At 46.2% G+C, this 15,496-nt stretch overlaps 1 protein-coding gene across 1 annotated transcript in view; it reads right to left on the bottom strand.

Annotated features, from left to right (window-relative positions):
- Positions 1-167: 167 nt before the first annotated feature.
- The window catches only part of LOC112119094 (retinal-specific phospholipid-transporting ATPase ABCA4), a 113,359-nt gene continuing 98,030 nt past the window's right edge, over positions 168-15,496 (bottom strand). The window contains exons 38-49 of the mRNA XM_026655942.1: positions 14,584-14,731; positions 13,393-13,516; positions 12,342-12,471; positions 11,247-11,367; positions 9,176-9,238; positions 8,959-9,065; positions 7,564-7,705; positions 6,919-7,053; positions 3,661-3,764; positions 3,469-3,561; positions 2,289-2,538; positions 168-1,311 (exon numbers count right to left, since the gene is read on the bottom strand). Of these exons, the coding sequence (XP_026511727.1) occupies positions 1,201-1,311; positions 2,289-2,538; positions 3,469-3,561; positions 3,661-3,764; positions 6,919-7,053; positions 7,564-7,705; positions 8,959-9,065; positions 9,176-9,238; positions 11,247-11,367; positions 12,342-12,471; positions 13,393-13,516; positions 14,584-14,731 (1,528 nt within the window). The 3' untranslated portion in view covers positions 168-1,200. The remainder of the gene's footprint in view (positions 1,312-2,288; positions 2,539-3,468; positions 3,562-3,660; positions 3,765-6,918; positions 7,054-7,563; positions 7,706-8,958; positions 9,066-9,175; positions 9,239-11,246; positions 11,368-12,341; positions 12,472-13,392; positions 13,517-14,583; positions 14,732-15,496) is intronic.

Genomic DNA, 15,496 nt, shown 5'->3' with positions numbered 1-15,496 from the left:
TAATCAAAGCAATAAATCATTATGAATGATTTTGCATTCTGCTATTCTCCGGTAGTTTGACTGGGAAACAGAAAGAGAGCTAGAGGCAAAACTGGTGTCAGGGGTGAACTTCAAAATGTTTGATGGTTCAGTCATATAATCCTCCAAAAATGATGGGGTCTTGTCTGCCACAGTTGCCTCATTTCTCATTGACTTCAGAGGGGACTGCACGTAGACTGAAATTCCCCTGTCTACAGATGGCCAGCAGAAGGCCTGGGCAACACTTAGATCCCGGCTTGAGCCCTGAAGGCGCTGCACAGAGGGAAAATTTAACTTCAGCTGGCGACAGTATCATGCCGTGGATGTTAGCCTAGACCACCAAGAGATGAGAATTTCTCATGTGAGATTGCCAATACTTCCTACTTTGGGCCAGATCAGAAATAATGAATATTGCACACAGACTTTAAAACAAACAAACAAAATAACACTACCTTTTTGGTAGTTTCACCTCAGTTCCTGGAACCAGGAAACGAAGGGCCATGTATTTACTTTCATTACCAAAAGTCACCAAGCTTTTTCAAATATAAAAGGGTTCTGCTTGGGTGTGAGATTTGGGTTGATTCTCCCATTCCTGATGATTCTCTGGAGCTCTAATGGAATTGCCTGACATTACAATGAGGCAACCTCTGAGCAGGAGTATTGTCTGTCAGCACTTATGTCCTGGCCTGACACAGTCCTTTGCATTTAAGAAGGTGGGTGCCCATTTCTGAGGTGGCAGCGCTCTGTTTTTGGATCTGCAGTGGGAAGCTGTGCAATGCTACTGGTAGCAATTAATTTGGAAGGTTTTTTTAAAAAACTACCATATTAAAGGTCCAGCATAGAAAAACTGTCTTTAATGCTTTCTTATGTGTCAGCAAGGAAGAAAGAGTTCTCTCTTTGCAGCATATAATGATCCTTGTGTGACAGGAGGATTCTATTATAAACCAAGCATCTTCCACTCCTTTGACCCTTTCAATGGGTACCTCATGTCTTTCTCCAGCCAAGGCAGAAGAAGTTTTTTGTTGCTAGACAGTTGTGAACACAGTACTCAGAAAGGTACAAAGCTTTATTTGAATACTGCCCTGAGCAGTTTCTTCACTCTCCATACAGCTATGATATGGCACACCTGTGAGCTAACACGCTCTCAGTGTTAGCAGCTGTAGGGGAGTTCTATGCAGCTGCCTATCGAGGAAAAGCTGGGGACACCTTCACCTCCCGACTGGCTCCAGCTGCACGAGGGTGTAAAGGAATTTCCTCATCCTCCATCTGTTGCTTAGCAAAGTTCACAAATACCTACGAGAGGAGAACAGATCAATATAACCAGCCTCGCCGGAGGCCGGGCAGTTGAACTACTCCTGCCACTTGCATCACATCAGCTTCTCTGTAGGCAAGAAGTGTGAAGCAGAACCCAGAGGTATGTGCAGAAATGAAAACTGCCCATCAGTAGACATCACACATTTTTCTTTATCCTGTACAAATCCACCTCTACGGCAGCTGAGGTAAGGGGCAAGGTGCATAGAACATGTACCACACTGGTGGGCAAGGGAGAAGATGTAGTATACTAGAGGCACTGTGCAGAGGTCACGAGCAGTCACAGGTGTGCGGGGAATATACCCGCTGGCAGTCCCCATGACAGCTGCATAGCAGGTGTCATCTGCACAGACCCACGGCGGCCAGCTGGGTGTGATGCCCTCTAATGACAGTGTGTGCTGCCAACAGCACTGGCCCGTGTTGCTGGCTTTTAGTATAGAAGTGCTCCTGTATGGAAATCAGTGGCTTCTGAGGAGGAGAGCTAGGTACGCAATTAGTTGATTGGGTACTGCAGGGCCTCTGGGGACACAAGGCAGTCAAAATCTCATTAAAACTAAATGGAAGAAAACTAATCGGCTATTTCAAATTCAGCAAGTCTCATTCTGAATAGCAGAATCTGGGCTGATCTGCTCACTACCACTCCTATTTCTGTACTGAGAATCCAAGGGGGGTCCTAACAGAACAGGTCATGTGCACTCCTGCCTCTGGGATCAGTTGTCACTGTAGCTTCACAGGGTATCAGGGTATGCACAGGTCTGATCCTGCACTTTTACCTGAGGGCACTGAGAGTTTTGTCTGAGTTAGGGATGTAAGGTAAAGCCCTTCAAAAGTTGGTTTAACAGACAGTCAAGACAGTTATGGACCCTAACTTATTCTGGATTTTGCCACATCCCCATGGCATTTCTTCTCCCTTGCCAGCCAGATTTTCTCATGGATGACTTTACTGCTTTCTTACTCACCTGATCCAAAGTTGTTTGTGAGACTGAATATTCTTCGATATTCAGGTTTTCTTTGTTGGAGATAAGTAACCGAAATATCCTGGCCAGGGAGGAGGAGCAAATCTGGTACTGCAGCATGTTATAGTGTTTCTCTCTTTGTAAACTGCCTGGGAAGTTGACTTGTATGAAATGCTCAGCTGGGCTTGGATCTGGACACAGCCCAGGTTTAGGTGCTTTAATTTTCATGGTGACAATATATCCATCTCCAAATCTGAGAAACACACATGGGTTTGGTTGTTTTATGAAGACATGGTTTTACTATTCAATTGGGGGAAATCAGTTCTCAGCAGTTAGCTATACATTCAGAAATGCAGAGGTGACACGTGGGGGCCATGCAGGGTCATGTGCCCCCCCAGATTTCTGCCAGGGTGGGAGTTGGGCTGAGTGCCGCTGAGGGGGACATGCCTGGGAAGGGCATCGGCACCTACCGCTCCTACTGAGCTCCACTCGGAGGCACCCGGAGCAGGGAAGAGAGACAGGGCTGGCAGCGCAGCTCCACCAGAGGCGATGCAGGGAAGCCCTCTGAGTCCTGTTCCTTCCTCACCCACAGCTGCAGTTACCTGCTCAGCAGCAGGCGTCCAGAACCTTCTCCGGCCCATGCCGCACCCACAGCAGGGCGGTGATGGGAGAAATAAGTGGCGAAGGAGCTGGGGGGGGGAAGGCAATGCTGGCTTGGAGCGGGTGTGGGAGGCGCAGGGGGAGTGGGAAAGGGCCTCGAGGCAACACATGGGGCAGTCACATGCTGCCCTCCTCCCACCCTGGACCTTTAAATTGTGTCTGCCCACCATCAAGAGTTACAGGTCATCTCTGCAGAAATGCATGAAATGGGATACCTAGAGCTAGCTCTATTGAACTGTTTTGGGATGCTGAAGAATCCACGTGTATTCTGAAGAATTGGTCTGTAATATACTCAGGTGATTTGAGGATCAAGGGGCCTAACTTAATAGTCTTGCATATTAAAGGGTTGCACTCATAAGGTGGGCAGTGTGTTATTTTTAAATGAACACAGGTCTAGCGCCTATGTTACATAACACCTGGCTGGCTGCATAATCACAGATTATTTGAAACTTGTACTCTGCAGAGTGTCCCCATAATCACCAGACAATTCTTTAACAACACGGGATACAAACATTCAATTTACCTGTATTTTAAATGTTGAATAGTGCCCAGGCATTTGAAGGTCCCCTTCACCATTATGGCTAGACGAGTGCAGAGAGCTTCACATTCTTCCATGCTGATAAACCAGAGAACACAACACAGGTTCAGGATTAGAGCAGGATTTCCGCCCTTCTTTGACTCCAGTGCTGAATGTAGGAAGCAAGGTTTGCATTACCTGTGTGAGGTCAGAACTACAGCTCGCCCTTCTCGGATCACACTGACAATAGAGTTCCATAAGAAGCGTCGGGACTGAGGGTCCATCCCTGTAGTGGGTTCATCCTGAAGGGACAATATTAATTACAGTCAAAGATTTTAATAAAACACGTGTCCAAGGCGTTAGTTTGAGATTCCTTAAAACTGAATTTGTTTTGTCTTTTTAATAGTAAAATGCAGCTAGGAATACAGTGTGCCCAGTGTGGGGCACAGCTATCGGGAAGAGCATTGCACCCAGCAGAGCATGTTACAGTGGACAATGCATACCATGACACCAGTGGTTCAAAATCAGCCAGTACAGAGTCTTGCGTCTCGATCTCAGACGCATTTGTAATACGTCCACCACCAAAGCATAAGCGCCAGTACAGTGGTAAGCAGAACAGAGCTTATTCAGAAGCCAGGCTGCAGAGTGTGTAAAGCTCAGTGTGACAGGGTGCTGGGCAAAGGGTTGCTGATTCAGCCCTCTGTCATGCCAGCTCCCATTTAGGGGAATAAATTAGAGCTGGCTGGGGATAACTTGGCTCTAATTGGGGAAGCAGAGACAGCTGCCACCTAATTACCCTGGGACTGTATAAAAGCATCAGGGGAAGGAAGCCAACGGGGGAGCAGAAAGAAAGGGAAAAGGCAGGGAGTGGAAGCAGGGAGGTAGCACTTCCCTCCGACAGTGAAGGGTCAACTGTACATGGTGAAACCATGATGGTAACAAGCCTGTGAATAAACTGCACCTGTGGTTACTAACCCCCCGGGGTTTCAGAGTGACTTTGTGGACCTAGCAGAGGCAGGAGCCAAAGGGGCCCTGTTGCGCTCTGTTGCACATGGGGGCTTGTCCGGGATTCCGTGCCAGTGCAAGTGTTTGGCAGCCCGGAGATGGAGGAGACCCTGCAATGGCTGGTCAAGCAGCAGATGGTGGTGGTGCAGAAGGCAATGCAGAGTATTGAGCAAGCCCACCAGCTGGAGAGACAGGCCTTGCTCACTTGGCAGGCAGAACAGCAAAAGAGCCTGCAAGACTTCATTCGGGAGCAACTCCTGCAGAAATTGGGGAGTCCCAAAGGAGGGGATGGCATTTGGGCGCCAGGCTTAGGACTGTGTAAAATGGGCCCAACAGATGACCTGACACATTTGAGCAGGTAGCCAAAGGGGCTGGATGGGACAGGGCAACCTGGGCCCTGCGACTGGCTCACTACCAAGCCAGCAAAGCCCAAGCGGCCTGCATGGCCCTAAGTGAAGAGCAGGCCAGGAATTATGAAGTGGTAAAGGCAGCCATCCTTAGGGTTACCGTACGTCCAGATTTTCCCAGACATGTCTGGCTTTTCGGGACTCAAATCCCCGTCCGGGGGGAAATCCCAAAAAGCCGAACATGTCCGGGAAAATCCGGCGCCGCCGGGTGCTGGGCCGGGGTCCGGGCCAGGGCTGGCGGCCGGGCCGGGCGGTGCTGGGCTGGGGGTGCTGGGCCGGGGGCCGGCAGTGCTGGGCCGAGGGTGCTCGGCCAGGGGCTGGCCCGGGGCCAGCACACCAGGGCCCGAGCCGAGCCAGGCTGGAGACACCGGGGCCGGCCACCGGAGGGAGCCGCTCCGTTGGGGGGGCCAGACTGGGCCGCGCCTCCTCCCCCCACTCCCCCCAGCTTACCTGCTGCCTGCTTCAGGCTTCCCGCGAATCAAATGTTCGCGGGAAGCAGGGGAGGGGGCGGAGTTGGGGCGGGGACTTTGGGGAAGGGGCGGAGTTGGGGCGTGGGCGTGGCTGGGGCCCGTGGAGTGTCCTCTTTTTGGACACTCAAAATATGGTAACCCTAGCCATCCTACATCAGGTGGGGCTGTCCGTGGAGAAGTATCGCCAGACATTCCGGTCAGCAAGGTGGACGTGGGGGTTGCAGCCCTGGGCATTTGCCCAAAAGTTAATGGACTAGGCCACCCCCTGGCTGAGGCCAGACGCCCAGACAGTGGGGGAAATCATGAACACATGGTGCTGGGGCCGGGCCGGCGCTCCGCTCGGCCTGGACCAGTGGCCCAGCACTCGGAGGGGCTGGCAGCTCGGCTGAGGGATGCGCGGTGGCAGCTCGGCTGAGGGAGGGGGGGCACCAGCTCGGCCTGCACTTGGGGGAGGGGGACTCGGGCCAGCGCTGGGGCCAGGCTGGCAGCTTGGCCCAATATGGCTGGGGGTCCTCCGGTCACAGGGGGTAGGGGGCCCTCAGGGCTCTTCCTGTTAAGGGGGGTTGGGGCTCCGGTGTGTGTGGGGCAGGGCCTCGGGAGGAAGGGACGGGGCCAGCCTCTCCAAAGCAGGGGATCACCCACTGCCCAGGACTACCATGTAATTAGAGAGCACTCAATGCTCCCTTTTATCATGCAAACTGAAGTGTTACTATATGATCTAATAGCATACTTATTGCCAGTAATTGCATTTGAGTTAAATCATTACTGCGAACACAAACAATTGGAAACTTGTGTTACTCTGTAACAGGGCCTCCTGGCTCCTGCTTCTGTCCCGGTCTACCAACTACACAGAGACCCTTGTGCTGGTCCAACACCTTGTGCAGTTTATTTACAAATGGATTCCCTTCATAACATATACAGCTCCTGTATCAAGCAGGGGAGAGCAACCTCTCCCTTCCCTAGATGCCTGCTTCCTCTCTTTCCACTTCCTTCCTGTGTCTATTTGTGGGCTCTGACTAATGACTTAATTAGCCTGTCTGCCCTGCCCCACCCACAAATTAGGCACAACTCTACTTAATCAGCTCCAGTCTGCTTTGCTTGATTGGAGCTGCTGGGAACAGAGTGCTGACTCAACCTTTCTTGCCTGGCACACTGTCACATACTCTAACATTATAGTTTAAGGAATAATTGAAATGTTATTTGCATGTCTTATTCCAAAAATGCTGTTGATGGAAAAGACTAGCTATACTCCACCCACACTTTTGTTTTGCTGGGTACAGCTGATGGCACTGTCAGTCAGGTATGGCCCATACACAGCTAGGTATGTTCTTCTGACCATAATGGTTGTTCTCTGGTTCATTCTCCATTAAAAAGCAGAGGTGGCTCTGAGAGACAACCTGGATTTGTATGGGGAGGGAAAGGAATCCTATGAGGTGTTGAGCATCCCTGCCTCCCACTGAAATCAAACTATTGAGAGTGCCATTGCCTTGAGGGCACTCAGCACCTCTCTGGATCAGCCCCTTATTGCTAACACAGAATGCATTATCACAGAGCTACTTTCCTGTGACACTTACTAGCAGAACAAGAGGAGGGCAGCCTATTAGGGAAATGGCAGTGGAGAGTTTGCGCTTGTTACCACCACTGTATGTGCCTGCCAGCTGGTCTGCATACATCTGGAGATCCAGCTTCTGAATCCCCCAGTCAGCAACCTGTGAGGGAGAGAAGTCATTCTTCTTTCACACAGCAGATGGTGAACTGCATGCACAGCTGGTGACAGCTGCACACTTGCCATTGCTAGGCAGAGCCACAGCAAAACCTCATCTTTTAGCACATGTATTTCAGAACTGGAGTTAGGGTGAGTCCATCAGTGAGCACAACTGTTTGTGATGATGGGTGAAATTCTGCTTCTTCACAACATGCTAATGTTTTCCTTTAGAATCTGGTTTTCATTCCACAATTTTAGAAAGCCTTAGGGGTTTCTGTTTTTAATCCCTCACTTTTGCAGGTTCAGTTCATTCCTCCAGGATGATTAGGTACCAGGATTTCTGGTGCAATCATGAACTTAGCTGCCCAAATGACATGAACTGCACCCAGAATTTCAAGGCACAGAAAGTCAAGCCAAATTTAAAATTATTGTCCTGGGTATTAGAGGGGCCCAATCAAACATCTAAAATATTTATCATAACCAAGAAAGCTGATGAAGAAGAGACTGTTCGTACCCTCTCGATTTCCTCTGCAGGGACCCCTCGCAGGCGTGCATAGAGATGGAGGTGTTCCCGGCCTGTGAGGAGGTCATCAATAGCATCAAACTGTGGACAGTAGCCCATGTTTTGATGGACATTAGAGATGTGGGTCAATATACTGGAGAAAGAAGAAAAAAGCAAAGACTGTAGAAATGCTAATAGCTAGGTCTGGGATAGAGAAACAGACGTCCTTTCTACTGTGGGGGCAACATCGCCCTCATTAGTGAAACCAGCCTAAACATTAATTTCACAGTGTAAGACCTTGCTAAATGTTCAGCTGCAGAGCAGGTGCTCTACAGTATGATGGCTGGATTGTGGTGAATAAAGTCTAATCATCCCTACTAAGCGTGTAAAGCCATTTCCCCTCCCCTGTTTTTTCTGCTGCAGTTAAATCATGTTGTATAAATTGACTTAAAGGCAAGTAAAGTTAGCTATATTCAAGCAGCCACTCAGCAAATTGTATTTTGCTAATGGTGTTTATTTCTAGATAACAAATCAGGCAGTTTAATCTCAGAGTGCATCCTCCAAGTGTCCGTAAGTAGGAAACAGTGCTGACATTGCTTCTGGGTAGGGAGGTAATGGAGGGAGAAGTGAAATAAAAGATAATTTCTTGTGGCCTGAGTTACTGTCGGCCTCTGCCGTTTGTGAGTTACAGTCTGCAGTATGGGCCGAAGCATTAAACATCAAATATTCATAAAGAGCTATGGCATTCCACGTGGAAAGAAAGATCTCTACAGCACAATGAAACATTCAAACTGCCAGATCATGAAATGTCCATTCACAGTGTCACCCTAATGCAATTTAAGCAACAGCTAGAAATCGCCAGAGATGGGCCCCAAGTCCCAACCCCCAGGTCTAAACACACCTAGACGTTAGAGGGTGCCGATCCTTATCTGAATCTGAATACCCCCATACCTAGGGGAGCTCAAAAACGGGTTGATTTTTGTTGCAGAGTCTCATTTCTAGCAATTAGAAGATTTGTGATTAATTAATGTAACACAAAATCAATCACACAACAAAAAACATTCAGTGAGTTCCTGTATCCGTTTTTGTTCGTTTTTCAGTCTAAACCGCCCTAGGATCTTGCAAGCAGCTGTCTCCACAGAGCAGAGCAAAAGAAATTAGGAACGTCTCAAATACGGCAGCTTCATTTTGCTGGACTGTTAATTGATCTGATTCAGGGTGAAGCCCTCTATTTATCCACAGGACAGGTACAGCAAGGGCAAGGGCAGTACGAACTTCTCCACACCCTCTGTATCTTCTGAGACTGTCAACACAGGTTGCCAGTGAGTGTCAGCTGTAGCAATGGCTTCTGTGATGTGGACACATCAATTGGTAACTGGGCTCTTGTGGTGTTTTTAAAGAGCTTACCTGTTGCCAGCCACTACAGCATCTCCAGATGTCACGTCAGTATCCCCAGTCAGCATTTTGAAGGTTGTCGTCTTGCCAGCTCCATTCACTCCCAGGAGACCAAAGCACTAAATTATAAAATTGATCACATTCTTAAGTGTTTCCACTTGCAAATCAATGGGATCATAAAATATGAATTGACCTATGAAGCGTGATCTAGAGCTATTGAACGACCCACCTCTCCCGGACGAACGCCAACACAGAGTCTGTCTACTGCTGGCCTGTGTCTACCTGCATAAATCTAGAATGAGAGAAGAAATAAAAATTCCTATTACAAGACATCTACAGCAGAGAGAATCCTCTGAACTTCACAGTTTACTAATGTTGGAGTTAGGGGACTGCAAATGCTTGACAAGAATAAAATATAATCTTAGAACAATTAAAAAAATGTGCAAACATTCCACTGAGTCAAACATTTGCCCTATTTAGGAATCATTTTACCCATTATCATCTTTATCTAACCTGCTAGTCCAGCTCTAGGCAGTATGGAGGTAGCTCCCAGAATCTTCACTGTAACAAAATGTCTCTGATGTACCAAACAAGATAGAACAATAAAGTAAATTAAGACTGTGAGGAATGATGCAGGACTTCCATTCATAGGGCTACAGCAATGGGTATGATGTCTTGATGTCTGCTCCTCAGGCTGGGGCAAGGGGCTGAGAACATCATGCAGATGTTTTCAATCTTTGGAGAGAAGATTAGCTAGCACCATACAGTGGGTCTGTCTACACTGCCATCAAGATGTGTGATCGCAACAAATGTAGACTTACTTGAGCTAGCTGGACTTCAGCACAGGCTGGCTGAATAATTACCCAGGGTCCCAGGTGGGCTTGTACAGCCCAAACTGAAGCCCATGCTGACATGACTTCACTGCTCCGGGACCTGAGCTAGGTAGATTAAAGCTAGTTTGTTTATGTCAATGCATGTGCTGCAGTCACATATCCCGACTGCAATGTAGACATACCCCTGTCAGGGTTCCTTCCCCACTCTGAACTCTAGGGTACAGATGTGGGGACCCGCATGAAAGCCCCCTAAGCTTATTTCTACCAGCTTAGGTTAAAACCTGGTATGCTGCCACCACCAAGTGATTTAACAAGAAACAGGGAAAGGACCACTTGGACTTCCTCTTCCCCAAAATATCCCCCCAAGCCCTTACACCCCCTTTCCTGGAGAAGCTTGAGAATAATATCCTAACCAATTGGTTACAAAGTGATCAAAGACCCAAACCCCTGGGTCTTTGGACAATGGAAAAATCAGTCAGGTTCTTAAAAGAAGGATTTTATTAAAAAGAAAATGTAAAAATCATCTCTGTAAAATCAGGATGGAAAATAACTTTACAGGGTAATCAGATTTAAAGAGCCCAGAGGAACCCCCTCTAGCCTTAGGTTCAAAGTTACAGCAAAACAGGGATACACTTCCCTCTAGCAAAGGGAAAATTCACAAGTTGAGAAAACAAAGATTAAACTAATACGCCTTGCCTGGCTGTTACTTACAAGTTTGAAATATGAGAGACTTGTTCAGAAAGATTTGAAGAACATGGGTTGATGTCTGGTCCCTCTTAGTCCCAAGAGCGAACACCACCAAAACACAGAGCACAAACAAAAGCCTTCCCCTCCCCACCCCCCAGATTTGAAAGTATCTTGTCCCCTTATTGGTCCTTTGGGTCAGGTGTCAGCCAGGTTACCTGAGCTTCTTAACCCTTTACAGGTCATAGGATTTTGGTGCCTCTGGCCAGGAGGGATTTTATAGTATTGTATACAGGAGGGTTGTTACCCTTCCCTTTATAGTTATGACAACCCCGTGAGAGTCTTCTAGTCTTATAATGTGAAACCAGCTAAATGGGAGAGAAGTGGAGACTGGCATTCACAAATGGAAACCGAACAGCCCATAATGAAGGGGTAGGTGGAGAATCACGGTCTAGGGGAGATGGTAGATCTTGCATAGGGTTAGGTTGGGTGGGTGGGTGAAAGGTAGCTTAGGCACTTTAGCCAAGGAGTGAGTAGGGAAGCTTGTCCTGTCCATACTGGACTTTTCTATATCAAAATCCCTGACTTTGGTTTGATTTGTTTGATCAGAGGGCAGTAGGCAAGTAAAAGTGGAAGACCTTGCTTTAAAAATGTTATTGATTTTGAAAACTATATTGTCCACTTGTTCAAGTGCATTCTGGAACAATATTCTGTCAGTAGACTGCATCCCAGATGAGTTTCCAACTAAAGCGAACATACATTTTAGAATTCTCAAAATATTACCTTGGTCAGTTCTTGTAATGTTAATATATCTGTTTTGTTTCCTCCATTCATAATTCTTTGTCTTTCCTCTGCAACATCCTCATCTTCATCACTAATAGGCAACTTAGCAGGCTCAGAAAACCTAAAGAAATGCAACAGATTAATTGAAAAAAGTATGAATAGCATGGGGCACAATACAATTACAATAGCAGAGCCTGAAATCATGGTTAGATGATTGCCAGGAAATGTGACTAGTGGAAGAGAAAAGACCTTAGTTTTATAATATGACATTAGCTGGAGCACTCTTGGATTTGAAGAGACTTCTCAATCTTAAACCCCAAGTACTGTGAACACATGGGTCTTGGTGGATCAAGGGGGTTTGCAATGGGACATGGATCTGTTCACTCCTCCATCAGTAGTTTGAATCTGACACAACTCAGTGTTCAGTCAAAGCCTTTACTGTTTGGTGCCCTAGATATACAGAGCTGATGGTCTCAGTCCAGTTCTTAATGGAAAACTGGTCATGTGAGACTATATCTTCATAAACTGCACCCTTTGGAATCCTTGCTGGCAATCACATCTGAGAATGAATTACACTCTCACCCCTGGAGGAAGCTCCCTGGTGGGAGTGGAGCAGTTTTAAGAAGCAGTGTGGGAAGCTGCTGCCCATGCTGTAACTGAGCTGTGCATAAACAGAGGGCTGCAGTCCATGGGACTTTCTGGCCAGCACCTCTCATCAGCATTTAAGTCACTTGAAAGCTTTAAAAGTTCACTTTGTGGACTAATTACCACAGTTTATCTAATACAATGAGTTCACCCTGAAACTCTGATTCAGAAAAACATTCCTGTTTTAGGAGAGCAAATAAGCATCTACTTAAATCCCACAGAAGTAATGAAGTTAATGGGACTTAAGTACATTCTTAAGTGCTTCTCTGAATCAGAGCCCTAGTGACTAAGGATGATGCCAAAGTAAATAGGGTGAATCTTGTAAAGCCACCACAAATGTGAGACTTCCAGGAGAGAAAAGGCATCACAGTGGATAACTAAGACACTAATTTTGTTAAGCTTGTATGAAAGTTTGTTGTTATCTCTGAGTCCAAGGGTTTTTGGACGTACCATCTTGTGGGGATCAGATGACGCTGCATAAGGAGATTCAGAACAAAGTATACAACTCCTTCAACTGCCATGGCAACCAGGTTCTTTCCAACAAAATCCCACTGGAATGGATTCAAGACATGCTTCTCACCTTTGGAGTGAAATCAAGAGAATGCAAAGTGAAATATAGCCCAAACACAGCACAGCTCCTCAGAACAAAACCCATTAGTGTAATAACTTCAGATGCAAATCTGTAATTTATGTGATCATTACCAGGCAATGTCTGCAATTTTCCAGGGTGCTCTAATAAAGACTCTTATTGAAAACTCAAAACCAAATTCTAAAGGCACTGATATGTGGGAGTGAAAATGAATGCTGTCTCCATAGATATGAGGCCAGTGGCAGATTACATTTGCATGGGGTATTCTGGTGGCAATTTTCCTTTCTCAGTAAAAATTAATAAACTTTGTGTTGATATATCACTGCCTTTCCAGCAAGAAGTTCTCTTTTATCAAAGGCAGCCACAGCACCACATGGGGTCATTTAAAGAAATTCAGCCATTTTTAAAATTAGTACAAGGGCTATCAAAATAGCAGACAGCAATTAACATTGCAGATATATATCCCAGCTATGATTGTCTAGGGGGATCAGGTAGCTCACTGCCAGGAGAGCAATGACTTCACCTATTAGTTTCGGTGCCAGTCTTCAAAGCTCTGCAGTCTGGTAGAGGATGTTAGTGTTTCTGTCTTCCCAAACCCACCCACCATGAAAGGGCAAAAAATGAAGGCAGATCAGAATCCAAGTACAGTAGAAATGGTTTCACTTAGGATACAGGCTACTGGTATAGGCCATATCCCATGCAGCACTTAAAGTTGTGTTGGTGTATTGCAACTCCTTTAGAAGGGCTGAACTTTTGTTCTGACTATTCATGACACACACAGACATGAAAAAGTTGGAAATTTGAGAAACAGCCACCAGTCCTCCAATTCCAACACTTATATATCTTAGCCCTGGTATGACATGCCCAGCATTGGTTTCAAAACATCCCTTGAAGTTGCTAGCTATTACTTACCAAACCTGGCATAGACATCTGTCACTGCTTGGTTCATAGCTAGGTCAATGAGTCCACGGCCCAGGCAGAAATGTGGGAAGATTATCAGCATATTTTTCAATGTATTATTGAATTTCTGCAAAGACTAACATACAGAAATAATATCACACATGGAGTGAAACCCAGGCATCTTAGAGCATTTTCTTTAAGAAAACAGTGAAATGAATGCTCAGTTCTCTGTCATATCAGTGAAATTAGGTCTTCTCTGCTCTGAAGACAGAGATAATGTTAGTGTCTATCAGTCTATGCACCAAAGATTTGCAAAATAGAACAGAGGGGCATAGTTTGTAGTAGGATGACTCTAGCAAATGAAGCAAATTAACAGGGAGTTTTATGTGGAAAAAAATGCCAGTGAGAAAAGAAATGTTTTCTTTACCTTCTTCACACTGAAATATTATTGTATGTACTGTAGGCAATGTGTAGTTCTGTCCCCATCCATTATAAACTGGGACAGGGACTCTTGAACAGAAAGATTTTTGCTCACTGGTTATGATGTCTTTAATGCCAGGAGTATAACTATAAAAGGACGGGCATAATCCAGGAACGAATCGGTCTCAGAAGTAACATAACATTGGCCTGTTGCACCCGCAAGCTGAGCAGCGCTGGATTGTATTGTCATGTTATCACACCAGGAAGTTGTGAAGGAGCACACACATGATTTTTGAAAATACACAGGAGAATGGATAGATAACAGTGCCAGAGGGCATGATAAAGCTGGCTCTTGAAATCATGAAGCAGCTGAACCAAAACCTGCATCTCTTCCAGGCCAAGCAAAAGCACTATATCACCACGTGTACCACTCTGAGGAAAAAGCTGGCTCCTGGTAGTGGCACAATATGGATTTTTTCTCCTTGATCTAAAGCACTTCACTGTCACTCGTTTGTGTGTGTGGCTGGTAGCTCAGCAAGTCAACTGTGCCTACCCCCACTTCATTTGGTTCCTTTGGTTCCATTCAGAGCTCTCCACCCTCCAAGTCCTCATACAGCCAGTAGTGTCTTCCCTACTCACTCACTCCCAGAAAGGTCAGCAGAGGGGGAAAACACAATTACTACAGATGGTCACCCACCACATGCTAGGCTGGGACACCTTACGTGCAGTATGCTGTCTTGGCACAACTCTTTAAATCAAGGTTTCCATGAAAGCATTGCTTACTGGGTTATTTTCGAACAACTCCAGGATAAATGTAATGGCACTGCTGTTGATACCAATGAAGAGATTAAGACAAGATAATGCAACGTAGGCAGTGCTAGGGACATTGAACAGGAAGGACGCTGGGTACATCATGGGAATTATTGCCCACCTGTGTGAAAGACAGAAAGACAATGTATCAGCTTCTGAGTATTCCCTTTAGTTTGTCTATCAGAGACATATGCTGAGCCTTTCTCCTTGCCCCATACATGGTGAAATCTCAGAACTAATCAGAGATTTCACTAGGCTTGGTTGCCACACAATGGCTTTTTTTCCCCCATCTGCCTAGTTCTGTTCACTGCTCAAATGTGAAGCGAACAGAACACCTGCATGGCAATCACCACCACAGCAGTAACTACCCTGACATCTGTGGACAAGCCATGAGTGCCACAGCTGAACTCTGTATCTATGAGAGAAGCAGGTAAAGGTTAGATGTGGTAAATGAGCTATGTGGTTTTGCCAAATACCACTATTTCAACCCCTGGAACTGGCCAGAAAAATCAGACACAGTTACTAAATAGAGGTTATTAACACTTCATCAATCAAGGACTTTAGTGATTATAAGGGCAGCAACTGCACACAAGTGAAGGAATTGCACATGATTAATTTTCTATTATGAAAAATATTGTGGGTGAAATTTTGAGCTCATAAAAGTGAGACACTAACGCAATACTGGTTTGAGCAAAGCATAGCAGAGGTAGATACTTTACAAACTTAGATGTTCCCTGAGCTCAACCAATGCATCTCACACTTGATCTGCAACCCAGCTTGGGGTTCCCTGTGCACTACTTGTGACACAGAGACCCCTTGGCAAAGTGTCCCCGTTCTTTGCAAACAGCTCTCACCTCAGACCTGACAGACTCACTACACCAAACAT

The sequence above is a fragment of the Terrapene carolina genome, unplaced genomic scaffold (assembly GCF_002925995.2).
Source record: "Terrapene carolina triunguis isolate 2854851 unplaced genomic scaffold, T_m_triunguis-2.0 Scaffold211, whole genome shotgun sequence".
Classification (NCBI taxonomy): domain Eukaryota; kingdom Metazoa; phylum Chordata; order Testudines; family Emydidae; genus Terrapene; species Terrapene triunguis.
The sequence above is the reverse complement of the archived record's forward strand: the minus strand, read 5'-3'. Positions and strand labels throughout refer to the sequence as shown.